Genomic DNA, 18,151 nt, shown 5'->3' on the forward strand with positions numbered 1-18,151 from the left:
ATTCTAAAGCAGTGGTTCTCAACCTGTGGGTCGGGACCCCATTTGGGGTCGAACGACCATTTCACGGGGGTCGCCAAACCATGTTGTCCGCCATTTTTTCCCTTTTCCCTAGCTGTCCTACTCCCTCTTATTGGTGGCCACACCCACTTGGGGGTCACCACAACATGGGGAACTGTATTATGGGGTCACGGCATTAGAAAGGTTGAGAACCACTGTTCTAAAGTCTTCAACTTAACATGCTATCAAGAGAATATGGATGAAGATCAGGAAAAAATCCTTTCCGTGTTGAAATCAGTACATGAAACTATCAGCTTGTGACAAAATAAAATGCAACATAAAGGAACAAGATGCCAGCTTAAATATACAAATCCAGAACTTGACTACAACCAAAGAACTAACAATGCAGAAAGTAACAGGAAAAGTGGAACAACTAAATACTAAGACAATGGATCCAATTGACCAACAAACCAAGTCAAAGGAAAAATCAGAAAAGGGAGTGGCAACACTGAAAATGGAAAAGACTTTTTACAAAAATCCGAAGAAATTTGAGGAAAAGGAAGAAGAACAGACTGAAGGGAAGATAAATCTATCAGGACAATTGTGGGAAATTGGAGTAACAGGGAGGCGATCTAATGAATACAGATGGGCTAGCCCTTCCAAAAAAACTTCAACCAAATGGTCTTTCTTATTCCAAATAATATATATAATAATAGAGGGAGAACTATTCGATGATTCAAAGGCACTGACATGGAAGGTTAGTTGGCAAAGGAAGAAAGCCAGAGTAAGGCTGAAAAAGATTATGGCTTTGATTTATTAAAGGGGATATCATATTACTACCTAGAGGGTTGAATATGGTGGAAAATAGATAATTTTTAGAAAATAAAGTAACATAATTGAATAGGTAAGATGTGTAACAAGACTAATAGACTTTGATATGAAAAGGGAGAAATTGAGATAAGGGAAATTTTGGTCACTAATATAAAATATTTGGAAATCATAAATAATAGTATTTCCCCCCTTTTTTGAATACTGATGGGAAATTAAAGTTTATAGGCTAAAAAGTATTGATAAATGTAACAAGAATTTTTCTTTTACTCAGTTGAAAATAAGAATTCTGTTTGCCCAATATGAGAGATATTACTAGAAAAAGAGAGGGAGTATTTGAGCTTCTAAAAATTAGACCTAAACTAAAAGATTTATGTATATTACTGATTTATTGGACTTTAGCTACCCTGACATCAACTGGGAGACAAATTCTGCACCAAGTGGAAGATCAAACAGATTCCTGACAAACCTAGAAGACAACTTTGTCTCCCAAAAAGTAGAGAAGGGAACTAGGGATTAGCCATTTTGGATCTAATTCTCACTAACAGAGATGAAATGATAGAAGGTGTTGAAGCCACAGGAACCTTGGGAGGTAGTGATCATGCAATATTGGAATTCAACATTATGGAAGCACAAGCAAAAGAACATAGTCAAACTAGAGTCTTGGACTTCAAGAGAGCTGATTTCAATAAACTTAGAGCATGGGAAGGATTCCATGGATGAGAATCCTCCAGGGGAAAACAACTCAAGAAGCTGGGAAATTCTGAAAAGCGAGATAATAGAAGCCCAGTCTAGCACAAGAGGAAATAGAAGCCCAGTCTAGCACAAGAGGAAGCCCAGTCTAGCACAAGAGGAAAAATAACAGCTCTCAAAAGAAACCAGCATGGCTGCATAAAGAACTCTCTGATAAATTGAAAGATAAAAAGGACAAGTATAGAAAGTGGAAAGGGGGGCACATAACTAAATCAGAATATCAACAAATAGCCCAAGCCTGCAGAGATGAAGTGAGGAAAGCTAAGGTTCATAATGAATTAAGGCTTGCGACCAAAGTCAAAAATAACAAAAAAAAGCTGCTTTCAACATGAAAAAACAAGGAAAAAAGTGAAGGAAATGATTGGTCCATTAGTGGGCGAAAGTGGCAAGAAAGTGACAAGCAATAGGGAGAAAGCAGAACTATTTAACTCGTTTTTTTACATCTGGAAAAAACAGACCAACCTATCAAAAATAGTGCCATAAAAAACAGAATAGAAACACAAGTTAAGATAGGCAAGAAAATGATAAGTGAGTACCTGTCCAACTTAGACAAGTTCAAATCACAAGGACCAGATGGATTACATTCAAAGTTTCTCAAGGAACTGGCAGATGTGATCTCAGAACCACTGAACTATATTTTTCAAAGATCTTGGAGCACTGGGGAACTACCAGAGGACTGGAAAAGAGCTGATGTAGTTCCCATCTTTAAAAAAGGAAAAAAAAAATGGATCCAGGAAATTCTAGACCTATCAGCCTGACCTTAATACCTGGGAAGATTCTGGAAAAGATAATCAAAAGCCGAATCAGCGAACACCTAGAGGCAAACAAAATCACTACTAAAAGCCAACATGGGTTTGTCAAAAACAGATCATGCCAGACAAACCTTATTGCATTCTTTGACCAAGTGACAAACTTAGTGGATCAGAGGAATGCTGTGGATATAATTTACTTGGACTTCAGTAAGACATTTGATAAAGTAGATCACAACCTAATACTCGATAAGATAGAAAAAAGTGGGTTAGACAGCATCACCACCAGATGGATTCGTAGGTGGCTGACTGGCCGTACTCAGCGTGTGGTCCTCAATGGAACTGCATCTACAGGAGGGAAGTGTGTAGTGGGGTGCCCCAGGGCTCTGTTCTAGGCCCAGTGCTCTTCAACATATTCATCAACGATTTGTATGAGGGGATAGATGGGGAACTCATCAAATTTACAGATGACACCAAGCCGGCAGGAATAGCCAACACTCCAGAAGACAGGCTGAAGATACAGGAGGATCTGGACAGACTTGAACACTAGGCGCTATCTAACAAAATGAAATTCAGTGGTGAAAAAAGTAAGGTTCTACAATTAGGCACGAAAAACCAAATGTACAGGTATAGTATAGGAAGTACCTTGCTCAATAGTAGTAACTGTGAGAGGGACCTTGGAGTCCTAGTGGACAATCACTTAAATATGAGCCAGCAGTGTGCTGCAGCTGCCAAAAAAGCCAACTCAGTGCTGGGCTGCATTAACAGGGATAGAATCAAGATCATGTGAAGTATTAATACTACTTTACAATGCCATCTGTCTGAAATGGTGTAGGGTTTCCTGCCTGCCTGAGCAGGGGGTTGGACTCAATGACCTCCAAGGTCCCTTCCAACATTATTATTATCGATCATCGTACAGTCAGCCAGATGTTCAGACTGGATTTGGCATTTTGTCTACCTATCGAGTCCTTACCCAGGACCTGGGATAGGCAGATGTGGATGTTTGATGGTATTATTATCATTATTATTATTATTATTATTATTATTATTATTATTATTATTATTATTATTATTATTATTATTATTATAATTATACCCAGACAATACATACAATGGTTTTGATTTATTAGAGGGGATAGTGTATTATTAATTGAATGATTTAATATGGTGGAAAATAGATAACTTTTAGAAAACAGAACAAGACTATTCAAATAGATAAGATGTGTATTTAGAATATTAGATTTTGTTATGAAAAGGGAAAAAGGAAGAAATTGAGATAAGGGAAACTTTGGTTACCTAAAGCTTGGAAATTATAAATACCAAATGTTAATTTGAATATTGATGGGAAATTAAAGCTTGGGAAAAAAGCAGTAACAGAACATTGATTGTATATAAGGATTGAATGCAAATACAGTTAACATATGTATAAGCTAAAAATTATTGATAAATGTAACAAAGATGTTTTTACTTAGTTGATAATAATAAGAACTGTATTAGCTTAATATGAGATAGTAGATATTAAGGGAAAAAAAGAGGAAATATCTCATGTAACTTGAGATTTATATTAAAGATTTATGTATGTTATTGAACTATTGATTAACCCAGTCACCATGTTGCTTTTTAAATACTTAATTGTAAAATTAGAAAATTAATAAAATATTATAAGAAAAGAAAAGATTGGGGGTAGGTCCCTTCCCCCCTGCCACCATCAGTGATACAAAGGACTATACCATAATGAGGCTCAAGAAGAACACCCTGAAACACTAAAGGCTGTTGTAGAGAAGCTGCCAGGAATCCAGCTTATCCCAACCGAATACCGTGATTTAGATGAGGCGTTTAGTGAGAAAGAATGTGACATCCTCCCCCCTCACAGGGCTACGGACTGTGTCATCAAAGTCTTACCTGGGGCCAAGCTCCTGGAGCCAAGAATATACTCAATGATGCTCAGAGAGATGAAAGAGTTAAGGGAGTACATTGATAAGAACCTGGCCCGGGGCTTGGTCCAACCAGCAAAATCTTGTGTAGCAGCCCCTGTATTGATCAAAGAAAAGAAAGATGGGTTGCTGAGATTATGCGTAGATGTCAGCCTAGAGAATATGTACTCCCTCCTCTTAATGAAGGACATGTTAGCCCACCTGGCAAAGGGGAAAGTTTTTACAAAGTTGGATTTAAGGGAGGCTTATTACCATGTCCGGATTAAGGAGGTGGACAAATGGAAAACTGCCTTCAATTGCCCCCTGGGAAGCTTCCAATTTAAAGTGATGCCTTTTGGACTACAAGGAGCTCCTGCTGTATTTATGCAGTTAATCAACCAGGTGATCCATGATCATCTGTATAAGGGGTTTTGGTTTATCTTGATGACATTCTCATTTACACTGAGGCTATGGAAGAGCACATTAAATTGGTCCATAAGGTGCTGAGGAAACTGCTGAAGACTAAACTGTATACAAAGCTTTCAAAATGTGAGTTTCTCCAGACCTGCTTTGACTATTTAGGGCAGGCGTCGGCAAACACTAAGAACCATTTGGACCCGTTTCCCACAGAAAAGAAAACACTGGGAGCCACAAAACCCTGCTGCTCCCCCCCAGTAGTCCAACGCTCCACTGTTGCTGCTGCTTACCCCTCCCACGCGGAGTGCCCTGCCACTGCTGCTTTCTTGCCCTATCTCCCCCACGTGGAGCACCCTGCCGCCGCTTTTACCTCCTACCTTCTCCGCGCTGAGTGCCCTGCTGCTGCTTTTTCCTTCTACCTCCCCCACGCGGAGCACCCTGGCCAACCAGCCTCCCGCTCTTCTCCTCCTCCTCCTTGTCCTCTGTACTCAATCGGCTGCTAGCAGCTTGGGTGGCTCTGCTCGGTCCGAGTTGAAGAAAGCAGAAGCATAGCAGAAAGCAGCTTTCTTCAACTCGGACAGAGCAGAGCCACCCAAACTCTAGCAATTGATTGAGTGCGGAGGACGAGGAGGAGAAGAGTGTGAGGCTGGTTGGCCAGGTGAGGAGTAGGTCGGCCATGGTGGCTGGCTGGCTGGGGAGGGGAGATCATGGCCGTTCGGGGGGCTCTGCAAAGCCTCATGGCAGTGGCATTGGCAGCTTCCCCCACCCAGCCCATTTCCCCAGCTCCATATACTGTAAGATGCTTGGCAGACCCCCCCCTGCACCCCTGATGGGACCCATGCGGCACCTTCTTTCCAGGTCTATCGCAGTCCTTCGTCTCTTTCTCCGCCACCGCGTGCAGTCCCAAAAAGAAACATTTGTGGGAAGTCCCACAAACAAAAGAAGTGGGACTAAAAAAGTTCAATCAATTCCAACTTCGCGAGATTATTCGCCATGCCAATAATCAACTTATTAAAAATGGGGAGAGGGGGGAAGAAACTCTGACTTTGTCAGCCATTGCCTTGGTCCCTAGAATGTCAAGTGGCATTCGAGAATCTAAAAAGACTCTTTGCAGCTGAACCTGTTCTCAAGCACCCTGATCCTGAAAAGCAATTCATCATTCAAGATAATGTGAGTGACGTGGCTGTGGGTGCTGTTCCGTTACAAAAAAATTACCAGGAGGAAGTTACAACCCTGTGCTTACACTTCCCAGAAGCTAACTGACACAGAGAGGAGATGGGCCGTTTGGGACCAGGAGGCTTTTGCGATGCGATGGGCATTAGTAACGTGTCATTTTTTGGAAGGGGGGGGGGATACCTTTTGAAGTATGGACTGATAAAAATTTGAAAGCTCTGAAAAAACCCCGCAAATTATCCCCGAAACAGGTCCGATGGGCTCAATACTTCAATTGTTTTAACTTCACCTAAGTATTTCCCAGGGGATAATACTGTTTTGGCTGATGCCTTGTCTGGAATGCCCCAGTTCGAAATTCACTGGGAGGAAGTAACTCCATTATTCCCCTGCCGCTGTCTGCTTCTCAAATAACAACTAGATCACAAACATAAGGATCACCTGCTGGTCCTGACAATCGCTTACTGAAGGAACTTAAGCAGCAATTAGAGACTGATACCTGGTTCAAAGACAACAAATCTATTTTAACCCTTAGGAGAGGACTAGCCTGGAAAGGCTCTAGTTATACCTCCCAGATGGCCTCAGACTCCAAGCCCTTCAGCAGAGTCATGATGAAAAGCAGGGAGGTCATTTGTGTTCCTGAAAACATTGCATTTAGTGTGGAGGGAATTCTGCTGCCCAGGGATAAAAAGAAATGTCAAGAGTTATGTGAGGAGCTGTGCTATCTGCTCTGCAATGAAAAGACATCCTGGGAAACCCCCAGGATTGCTGCAACAAGTAGCTGAGGAAATAGCCATGGATTTTATAGTGTAGTTGCCTGAGAGAAAGGGAAACACTGTAATATGGACTGTAATTTTCCAAACAAGAGTATTTAATCGCTTGCTCAGGACTTCCCTCTGCCCAGAAGCTAACCAAGACGTTTTTGAAACATATATATCGGCTCCATGGAGCCCCAAAGTGGATTATTTCTGTCAGGAGAGTCCAGTTTACTACAAAGTTCTGGAGGAAGTTTGTTAAACTGATTGGGTTGACTTAGGGGCTTTCGTCAGCTTTTCATCCAAGTACAAATGGTGCAGATGAAAAAGCTAATGCAGTGGTGGAACAGTACCTCAGGTGCTATGTTAATTACCAGCAGACTAATTGGGCTGACCTCCTACCTTTCACAGAGGTAGCCTATAACAATACTGTGCACAGTAGCACTGGACTCACCCCATTTAAAATAGTAATGGGTCGAGATTTTGTGCCTATGCCTGAGTACCCCCAAGAGCCTCCTACTTCCCAGACTTTGGATCAATGGGTGACATCTTTCCAGGGGGGTTGGGTGAATGTGAAGAAAGCATTGACCAAGGCTGCCAAGGTTTACAAGGAGCAGGCAAACAAATGACGTTCCCCTCAAAAACCTTTTTATGTTGGGCAATTGGTTTATCTTTCAACAAAATATTTAAGGTTAAAGCTACCCATCAGAAAATTGGGGCCAAAGTTCCCATCACAAAAATCATAAACCCTGTTACAGTGGAATTGAAACTTCCATGACTGTTGGGAAAAGTTCACCCTGTGTTTCATTGTAATCTGCTGAAACCTGTGTCTGAATCCTCTTTAAGACCTATTCCAAAGAAGCCGCCGGGTCCATAGTGATAGAGGGAGAGACACATTATGAAATAAAACGAATTCTTGATTCTAGGTCGTACAAGGGAAAGTGCAGTGGAAAGGTTATCTCCTGTCAGAAGCTACATTGGTGAAATGTACCAATGTGAAAGCGAACAGGTTAATAAAAAAGTTTTACGATAAATACCCTCACAAACCTCGAGGAAATACTTAACTTGCTTTTTATTTCTCCTGCAGGAGACTCTTTCTTTTTAAGAGGGGCCGACTGTCAGCTCTACAAATGAGCATGGCTGCAGCCATTTTTTCTTCTCATTCTAGGTTGCCACATAGAACGGAGGGAGGGGCTTGCTCAGGTGATTCGTTAGTCAAAATAATCTTCTGTCCCATGGGAATCAAGATCATCGGCTACTCCCAAGACTAGGGACTGGGCATTGCATAAAAAGCCCGCCAAATAATCATATTGGGGAACGTAGTTGCTTGCATAGTTTTATGGGTGGGACATTTAACTTTGTATTGGGAAATTGTGTATTCAGACTTGGTTTCACTTTTGACCGTGCTGATACTTAGTAACTAATAAACATGTTCTTAGGAATTCTCAAGCTTCAGAGTTCTGCTTTATTCCTCTGTCTGTCGGAACCATGACAGTAAACCAAGTCTCTTAAAACTTTCAGTTTCTTTCGGGGTGCTGGGCCCTGACCACCTACCCATCCTTTGGGAAAGTGGTAAAGACTCAGTGAAGATTTGAGAATGGAGAAAAAGAATGGAGCCGTTGCTGACCGCAATGGAACTCCGGCTGTCGGAGCACAAGCAGTCGCTCCAGCCACCAAGGAGGCATCACTGGCAGGGTCTCGGCCAATGTCTGGAGGAGAGTGGAGGGGCAGCGGGGCTTCTGCTGGATGGGACTGCTACTGCCAGTGATGCCGCCGTGGAGTGAGGCAGGTGATGGGGCAGGGGTGGCCTGGTTGTGGGGCCCTGAGGTCCGTGAGTGCGGGGCAGGTGGGGCAGGGCCGAGCGCCGCACATACCACACAGACACATCATTCCAAGCTTGGAGACTTTTATCTACATCTGAACTGGCAAGCTGCCAATCATGCCTGGGCTTGGGAAGAAGGACCTCTCCGTCCTCTGTGGGTAAAAGTCTCCAAACCTAGAATGGGGATTTGCGTGCGTGCATGTGTTTGGCTGCCGCCAGTTCGGGGAGGCGAGCTTGTGGGCTCCTTGAGTGAGCAGCAGCGAGCTGACCACGCCCACCCAGCCACGCCCGCCTGGTCGCAGCGACCTGGATGTGACCACCCTCACATGCTTATCTGGGCCTTTGAGGGCAACCATAATGCTGATGCGGCCCTCAGTGAAATTGAGTTTGACACCCCTGATCCAGACAGTTCCCATAATAAATGGAGCATAGGTGATTGGACAATGCACTGGACCAAAGGAGAGCAACCAAAGGGGGAATTCATGTTTAATTATACAGATCTTTGAGCGGGAATTTCAGAGCTGGTTTTGCCCTTTTTTTGTGCCAATGTAGTATATTCAATAAACATTACTTTTGGGAAGAAAAATGTCCCAGGAGTTCCTTTCTTGAATTCCCTAGCTGGACATCTGACATCCATTCAGGAAATACTGTTCTTTATATACATTTATATAGAGGTTGAGGAAGTACAATGGAGAGAGAGTAATAAATAACTCTAATCATCTCTTCTTGGTAAAATAAGTTCTAGACATGCTTATTTTCTGCACAGAGAGTAATGATGGAAGACACAGAAGGCAAGAATGTACACTTTTGGTCTTATTAAGTGATCTAAAATTCTTAATGAGCGTGAAGAGGAGGCCTTTTTAAATGGAGGCAAATAGGGCAATCATGGTTCTGCAGGTGTTTAAATATTATCTATTCTGAATAGGTAGAATCCTGGATACAGCTATGGATAATAAGCAGGTGACGTGCCGGCTGTAAGGTTTGTCTGTCAGTGTTCCTAAGAAATTACCTGCTAATTTTCTCATCCTTGTTGAAATTTGTAGTTGCCAATGGCACTGGAACTGGAAGCTTCGAATCTTCAGAAGAGAGTTCTAGCTCTGTGATAGAGGAACAGCTGGAGAATCAGAAAGACAAGCCCCACATTCAGCAACCCTCAGCAGAAGGAGAAGGAGAAAATAACAGTGGGCTCATCACACAGGATGGCATCCATATTCCATTTGAACACCATATTGAGAACTTACGAGCAGAACAAGGTGCCAGCATGTGCCACAACCCATCCCTCAATGGACCAGAGACAATGGAAACTGTGGTATGCATGCCAGTGCCCATGCAGATGGGTTCAGGTCATGGAACTCTGTTTGAGAACGTTTCACAAGAGACACTTGGTGAAGTAGTAGCCAGTTGCCCTGTGCAAGGTATGATGCAAGGTTCACAGGTGATCATCATTGCTGGACCCGGCTATGATTCTCTCACAGCAGAGGGAATCCAACTGAATGTCACCAGTGCAGGAGAAGAGGAGCTGCCTTGTGCTGTGATTGAGGGTGTAGCACCTTATACTCAGGTAGAGCCTGAGAATGGACAGCAGAGTAGCACAGAAAATATGGAATACATCAAAACCAAAAAAGGTAGTTTCTACCATCCATCTTGGCTGCCTATTCCCAAATGACCAGGTGTCTAGCTTTAAAATGTCTGTGTGTAATGCACTGTTGTAAGTATAAGAGTGGCATTTTTGCTATAAAGGAAAGATTGCAGGAGCCTCCAGCTCTATGCTTTAAAATTCAGAAGGGGTGGGAGGAATCGCTTGTCTGCATATTGTTACATGCAAATTTAATCTATTTTCCATAAGCATTCTTCCAGCTGTCAATGCAGCATTCTGTGAAGAAGTTACATTCCTCTGAGGGATTACGGTGCAGATCTGTTCTGTACTTTTTCACTCATCTTGCAATAACTCCTTTTGTGGTTCTTTTTGTGTGTCATGCCACAACAGTTGAACTACAAATATATCAGCTTATGAAGTCCATAATAGTAGAGAAAATCAAGAATTGGAAGGTTTGCCTCTATTTAATATTTAATAGAAGGATAATGTTAATTTTAAAATAGATTATTTGATATCTTCATATTTGGGACATGAAAATGTATGTTTTGAATGTGTATGCATATTTTTATGTTAAATTTTTATGTCTCATTTTTTGATAACACTTGTTAGCTTTATGTGCAAGAATGGAATTCATGTAAAGAAACGGTCCAAACTTCTTTTTGGAGTGGTGATACCGGTATGTTTGACATTGCCTTCTGTTTCTTTACATGGAGGTTCTCCGGTTTATCGTCAATATGTTGCTTATTTAGTTTTCTGCTTCTCCCCCAATCACTTGCACAATATTTTAGGAGAGAACACATTTCAGAAGTGATTGGTTTTTGGCTAATATCCATATATAACTTGAGAGAGTATGTCAGCATTTAGAATTACAATTTTGCTTTCTGATTGATGGCAGAAAATGAGGCATTGTTTAAACTCAAAAAAGAAGAGCATCCCCCTCCAACAGAAACAGAAACATCCTGTGATTCAAAATCAGCCCATGAAAGCAGAGAGCAGGAACCAGAGCCTGAACCTGAGGAAGAGGAGGAGGAGGAGGAGATGGATGGAAACCACATGTCATCCATTATTTATGAGATTCCAAAGGAGCCCGAAAAGTGAGTGAGCAACAAAAAGAGATGTGGCCATCTAAATCTCTACATTTAGGGAAGCAACTGGGTGCTGCTTCTTGGAACAATGGGAAATGCTTATTGTGTGTTTCATAAAGTATTGAAGAGTCTGGTTACTTTTCCACAATTGCTGCCAAGTGATTTACCATTGTTTAAATGGTAAACATTGACATCCCTGAACAGACTTTGCTGATCAGTTGCACCTGTGAAAGGACCAATTTATACATCCATTCAGATTAATATTTATGGCAGGCAGTTTGTAGTAATAGTAATCTGTGCAAAGATAAGTAAGCCTCTGGAGGAACAAAGTTTACTGAAGAAGAATCCGCATGGTTCTGCCAATCTAGATTTTCCATTGGCAATATTGCCCCCCCCCGCCCCTCCCCAGAAGCTGGTCACTGTAAGAAAAAATACTGGAATAGTTGGGTCTTAGCCTGGTCCAGCAGGACATTTGTGATAATCTAAACCAGAGAAACTTAGATTAATTTTTGTTAGATCAAGCTTTAGTAAATGGAAAGTAGTTAACGTTTCCAGACAAAACATTTGGCAAAACGTAGTGCTAATTCCTGGAAGTCTGTCTTAGACGTCCAGAAATGAGTATCGCAAATCTTTTTTTTTTTTTTTTTTTTGGTTCAGGCTTCTCTGCAGCCCTGAAACTGATATTCTTAAGATTCTCTACAATCTCTGTTTATTGTGATGCAATAATGAAGCTCTTTTTAGGGTTTCTTGTTGTTTTTCATAGAGCACAATACAATAGTAGAATAGTTTTCTGACATTGAAGTAGATTTATGGGCAATGTGTAGCAGTTTTCTTTTGAATAATTTTTCTCCTCTTAGAAGGCGGCGAAGCAAAAGAGGTCGTGTCATAGATGCAGATGGCATGTTGGAGATGTTCCACTGTCCTTATGAAGGATGCACCCAAGTCTATGTAGCACTTAGTAGCTTCCAGGTATAGTTCCTCTGACCTGATAGATTATTAAATTTATGGTGGTAGAGTATAAGAGCTTCTGACCTTAATTTTACCACTAAATTGTATTCTATGCTGGGGAGTCAGGCAAAATGGCAGATGTAATAGAATTACTTTTTTGTAGTGGATCTAATTACTCTTGATATGTTCAAGCAGAATTTAGACAGTCCTTTGCTAGGGATGCCTTAATTTGGATTCCTGCATGGAACATTGGATTAGACCTCAGGGCCTAAATGGCCTAATTAAACCTTAAGATAACTTTTAATGCAACCAAGGGCATATAATACATCATTTTGTCCATTTTTGACATAAAATCAGAAATATCGAAGAACAGGTAGTGATTTATTCTAATTACTATAGATTTGTGTTTTTGTGAAGAAGTAAAACTTTCCAATTTGTACTGTAGAGCACGGGTCAGCAACCTGCGGCTCCGGAGCTGCAAGAAAGAGAGAGAGAGAGAGAGGGAGGGAGAGGGAGAGAGAGAGAGGCACTTGAGAGTGGCCTCATGCTGTTGTCCGACGAGCTGACAAACTTATTGGGTGGGGCTCCTACCTTGGCTGCTTCTCTCCAGGAAGCAGGAAGGGCAGGAGAGAGCCAGCTCAATGTGTGTCAGCTTGTTGGAGAACAGCTTGAAGCCAGCTTGCCAGGTGAGCAGAAGATCAGAGAGAGGGAGAGGGGGGGAGAGAGAAAGAGAGAGAGAGAGAGAGAGGAAGAGAAAGAGAGGGGGGAGAGAGGAAGAGAGAGGAAAGAGAGAAAGAGGGAGAGAGGAAAGAAAGAGAGAGAGGGAGATGAAAGAGAGGGAGAGAGAGAACTCATGCACAGCAGCCTCTATTTCCTTTTAATTAAACTCTTCAATCAAGCTCCCCCCCTTGCATGCGTGCACGCATAAGTTTTGCGGCTCCCAAGTGTTTTTTCTCCTCTGGGAAATGGATCCAAGTGGTTCTTTGAACGTTTAAAGTTGCCGACCCTGCTCTAGAGGAGCAATTTTCATTTCATTTCTTTCTATCCTCAGAATCATGTTAATCTTGTTCATCGGAAAGGAAAAACGAAGGTGTGCTCACATCCAGGTTGTGGCAAAAAGTTTTACCTATCTAATCATCTCCGAAGACACATGATAATCCATTCAGGTATATTGTCACCTGTAAGTTTTCTTATCTACAATACGTCTTCATCACTTTGGAGGTATTTTGGTATATGGTGATTCTGATGGAATTGTTAACCTTGCATATCAACGCATACCACAGTTTTGAAATAGAGAGGTCCAAACAGGATATAATTTTCTTAAATGGAAAAGGAAAGTTGCTCCTCCCATTTACTTCAGTAGGCAACAGTAAAGGATGTACAGCAATGTCTAGAAAGGGGTCTCTCCCAGTCAAATCACTGAGGACTCTATGGCTTTCTAATCTAAGTAAAGATTGTTTCTTTTTTACTGTTTTTCTTCAGGGTGGAGAAACATAGTGACAAGTGCTGCAATTAAATATTTTACAAGATTCCCATTTTTTTTTCTTTTTTCATTGGGCACATGAATAATAGTTGGCCAAGATGGTACATTTTCTGTGGCAGTTGGCATAATGGATCTAATTTCCATTTTTTCATGCTGCAGGTTTTCTGTCTCTTATAATTTTATCTTGGTGTTTTCACTGATCAAATACCCATTAGTTTTTCCTAGAGCTGATTGCAGATGCTTTTCATTTTTCCCACAAGGGAAATTATTAATGGAACTGCAAGGTCCATTAAAAAGAATCTTTTTTTACGTACTCAGCAACTGGGCTGCATTTATGGCCATTTGCAGTGTCCTGTGATATATGACTGTATTTTGTGACTTTTTGTGGAAAACTGGCATATATTTCCATTTATTTTTTTGCAAAATTCTGCCTATAGCGAACTATTGGTTCACTTAGTGACTTCTATGTTCACTTAATAATTGTGGATTCACTTAGTGACTATAATGATTCACTTAACAACCACTGCAAAAAAGATCATAATATCAGATCCATTACATGGGTGGCTTGATTTACAACTATCTTTGAGTTATGACCATGATGGGCAGGCTTCATTACAGTTGTAACCTGTACAACAAAATAGCTGTCTGTCCTGTCTAGCAAGCTTTTTTGCACATGCTAGAATGTTAACAATGTTGTCACTTTCAGAACTGACATATGACTTTTAATTAACTGCTATATGGCCATTTTGTAGTCCTTACATTTTTAAAAAAAATAATCTCAGTCCCATAATATTATATCTGTTCCTCTCTTTCTTTTACCATTGTTCAGTCCTAAGTGTAGATCATTCTAAATGAGGTATGGAATAGGTTGGACATTTGCAGAGGAATAAAGATTTAATCTTTTATAAGATTATACCTATTGATTTACTTTCAGAAAATCAGTTTATACATAGCAGAGATTTTCCAAAGCCATATCAAAGTAGATCTAGTCTTCTGTTTCCTTTGTATGAAAACATTATTGATTAATGCTCTAGAGGCAGTCACAGCCCAGTCTATAAACAGGTCAGCTATCCAGCAACTTTGAACTTTTTGTTCCAGAGGTTCCTCTCAGCAATACATAGAAGGCCACTAGATGGATTTCTGCATCTTACTTTGTTAAAGGAAGTTTCTAAAAATTTTGCAGAATTCTATCTCCCATATGCTTCCCCACTATAGGAAAATGAAGTACTGGACTTAAAGGTTCTCTTTCTACAGTGGATGGAGGAGATAATAGCTTTGCTACTCAGAAAGGAAGAGGTGCTCTCTATCACTGTAGGTATTATAAATGATAAATAAATCTTCAGGGCTTTCCAGAAAGCTAGGAGGGTGGAGGTCTTTGGAACTCTACATTGAATTGAGGGAATCCTGAAAACTGTTTTGCTCTTTCCACTTGCCCCATCCTACGAGGTTAGATAGGATCCCTTCCCTTAAACACTACACCTTATGGGAGCTAGGAAGAGGGCCTTTTCTGTGGCAGCCCCTTCCCTATGGAACACTCCTTCCCTCTAAAATTCCAAAGACCTCCACCCTCCTAGCTTTCTGGAAAGCCCTGAAGATTTTAATAGTTTTAATGTGGTTTTTATGTTGTTTTATTACTGATATTGTTTTACACCTTGATTGGAAGCCACTCAGAATTTGGTATAAGGTGGGCAGTTAAATAAATGTTTTAGATAAATAAATAAATCATAGTAACATTCTTTTTGCACTTTTATTTTTTTCTTCTTTTGTGCTTTTACTCTATTAATTTGTGTTAGTTTTATGCTCTATGAAACTTTTAATACAATGTTTATTAAAAACTTACTAGTTTTCTTCAAATTGAATTTGTTGACCAATGGGACTGGGACTCTCTTTTTATTATTTTTCTTTAAGTTTAAAGCAATATTATGTTCCTTTAAGTGGTGCATGCTGTCTTAAGGTTTAATTAGATTAGATTAGTGGTAGGGCTGCTCATTCAAGCAAGTTATTTCAGGAGATGTCCCTAGATCTAATCTATTTTCTTTGGCACAGAGAATGTCCCTATGTTAGCTATTGATGGCTTTTTCTGTTCCTTTTTTATTCCTATATCTTCCCAGGAGTCCGTGAATTTACCTGTGAGACTTGTGGAAAATCCTTCAAGCGGAAGAACCATCTAGAGGTCCATCGTCGAACACATACAGGAGAGACCCCGCTCCAGTGAGTGACCTGGGGCATGACAAGAAAGTCTTGGGCTGAGCCACGCTCCAGCATCAGAGCAGCAGGGCGAGGCCTCTGGAGCCTGCTTGCTTCGCTTTCTTTGTGCAAGTTAGCCAGGGCTTATTCTGGCTGATCATATCTAACCATTTTTTAAAACGGGAACCCTGAATGAGCTACTTAGTAATTATTGTACTATCAGTACATTTGATATGCTTGAGACTAAACAAGTGTACTAATTATTTTTGTAATTATGCAATTATTAATTACAATTGTACCAAGAAAATCTAGTTTCAGTACTTGACAGGAAAAGCAGGTAGATTGAAATACATATCTTGCTTGATTATGGTAGTAGATGCTGAACTGACAGCAACAGCTGTTGATAGTGAATGGGACTGTGGGTGCTTTCCTGGTCTCTTGTCTGGAGTATAAAGAAATGATGACTCTTTCTCTCCACAGGTGTGAGATTTGTGGCTATCAGTGCCGACAAAGGTCTTCTCTCAACTGGCATATGAAGAAGCATACCTCAGAAGTCCAATACAACTTTACTTGCGAGTACTGTGGCAAACGTTTTGAGAAGCTGGACAGTGTCAAGTTCCACAAACTAAAGAGCCATCCAGACCATAAGGCTGCCTGACTCTGATCATGAATCGCTTTAATTATTGTTCCTCCAAATACCTAAACCAGTTGAGGGCATGACTTACATAGTCACAGCTGAAGACATGGTGTGTGCTACCCACAGCACAAGGGTCTATCCCTTTGGTTAGGATGATATGGAGTAGGTTTTTTTAAAGATCAGATGATGACTGACAAAAACTTCAAGCTGGATATGGAAATGTCAGTGTGCTCAGGGTGTTCGGACAGCATTAAGTTAAAACTTAACTGGAGATTATGGTGTTAAGCTGTCCTGTTTCTCAAGAGGAAAAGAACAGTGGAATAATCTTATCCAATTGAAGTATCAGTACTTTGCTATCTGCAGGGAGCACCGTCTACATTTTAGCCACCTGATACTTGATCTGAAGGAGAAGTGCAGTATGAAAGGTCTAATTGCATATCATTTAATTATGGAGAGACTACCAATATATAGATGCAGGTTTAGTTCAAGTGACTGTTTTATATCTGTTGACAACAGTGCAAGAAAATTATTGGCTGATATGCATTAATTCAATTTCCTTGAAATATTTGGTTGAACGTAGTCATATATTGGCCTGAAACATGGTTCTGTTTCAGGAACTATTTTCCCTTCAACATTCAGGGCTATTGCATTTGAAGACAACCCAGAGTTGGCATTTGTACCCATCTTCTTGAAATATTGGTGTTCTGTAAAGCACAGATTCTGATATTGGGTAGACTTAGATTCCAGCTCTAAGTTACTTTATTATTCTGGTTATCTGTGGCCATCCTCTATAGTTTGCTAAATTCATAGTCTCGTTTGCAAATAAGGAATTTCTAAAATTTAATGCCATCAGTGTGTTTTTTATTATACTATTAAGAAATATTGTCTTTAAAATGCCATTTAATCCTTAGGATTAAGTTAAAAAATATTAAATGTAAAAATTGATGGAGATTTATCTCTGTAACTGAAATTGATATGGCTCTATGAGAGCACTCATAACTGGGTGTATCATTTCTTCACCACCATCACCCCTCCAAAAAAACCTTTCTTTTGAACAACCTGTCTATATGAAATTGTCAGCAGATGAAATAGCTTAGTTGGGTCAAATTTTGTGGAGTTTGCCATTCTGGGATGGAGAGCAGGAAGAGCTCCTTTTTGTTAGTTTAGGTAGTTCTACTTGTGTGGCTGTTCTTGCCATATTCTTCAAAGATGCACAAGCCATTGGTGAACTGAATTTAAAACTTGCCAAACTTTTACTTCCTGTTTTCTGAATTTGCAGGTGCTAAAATGGACGGACCTTCCAAATCCTGCATTCCTGCTTCCCATCTGTCCCAGTAACCATTGTTGCCCTTGGTGAAGGATCAAGGCAATCTGGAGGCAGCATATATCTTATCATTGTGAGAGGGAAGCTGGCTGAATGAAATTAGCTTGTTGTCTTGCGCATTTGTTTCCTCCTGCATTTCTTAACCCAGGCAATGGTCACTCTAAAATCCATATAGATCCAGATCAGAGTAGAAAGGCAAGTCTGGAGGGATTTTTAAAGGAGCACCATAGTGTGTTCACAGGCAAATCAGGGACCAAGCAGTGATGAACAAAGAGTGATGAGCTCACTATGCCTCTGAAGAGACCAACCATAGCTGCTGGTGAAACATCAGGACAGCAGAAAACAAGATACGGCCATTCAGCCTGAAAGCTCATCATTCCTTGATTAATGCCAGCCATGAATGCCTATCACCAGTAAAATGGGGGGTATTATTTTTATAGAACACTGGATCAGCACTGGAAGACCCAGTAGGAAAAAAAATTATCA

At 40.7% G+C, this 18,151-nt stretch overlaps 1 protein-coding gene across 4 annotated transcripts in view; it reads left to right on the plus strand.

Moving 5' to 3' along the window:
• ZNF653 (zinc finger protein 653) overlaps window positions 1-17,292 on the plus strand; it is a 32,154-nt gene extending 14,862 nt beyond the window's left edge. For 3 of the 4 annotated variants that reach the window (XM_039347530.1, XM_039347532.1, XM_039347531.1), the window contains 6 exons: window positions 9,448-10,029; window positions 10,897-11,095; window positions 11,944-12,055; window positions 13,086-13,200; window positions 15,629-15,728; window positions 16,185-17,292. In XM_039347530.1, coding sequence (XP_039203464.1) covers window positions 9,448-10,029; window positions 10,897-11,095; window positions 11,944-12,055; window positions 13,086-13,200; window positions 15,629-15,728; window positions 16,185-16,362 — 1,286 coding nt within the window. In that variant the 3' untranslated portion in view covers window positions 16,363-17,292. The remainder of the gene's footprint in view (window positions 1-9,447; window positions 10,030-10,896; window positions 11,096-11,943; window positions 12,056-13,085; window positions 13,201-15,628; window positions 15,729-16,184) is intronic. The other variant, XM_039347533.1, reaches the window with a different exon arrangement.
• Window positions 17,293-18,151: the final 859 nt, after the last annotated feature.

The sequence above is a fragment of the Crotalus tigris genome, unplaced genomic scaffold (assembly GCF_016545835.1).
Source record: "Crotalus tigris isolate CLP2741 ecotype Arizona unplaced genomic scaffold, ASM1654583v1 scf7180000018084.670488, whole genome shotgun sequence".
Lineage (NCBI taxonomy): Eukaryota > Metazoa > Chordata > Lepidosauria > Squamata > Viperidae > Crotalus > Crotalus tigris.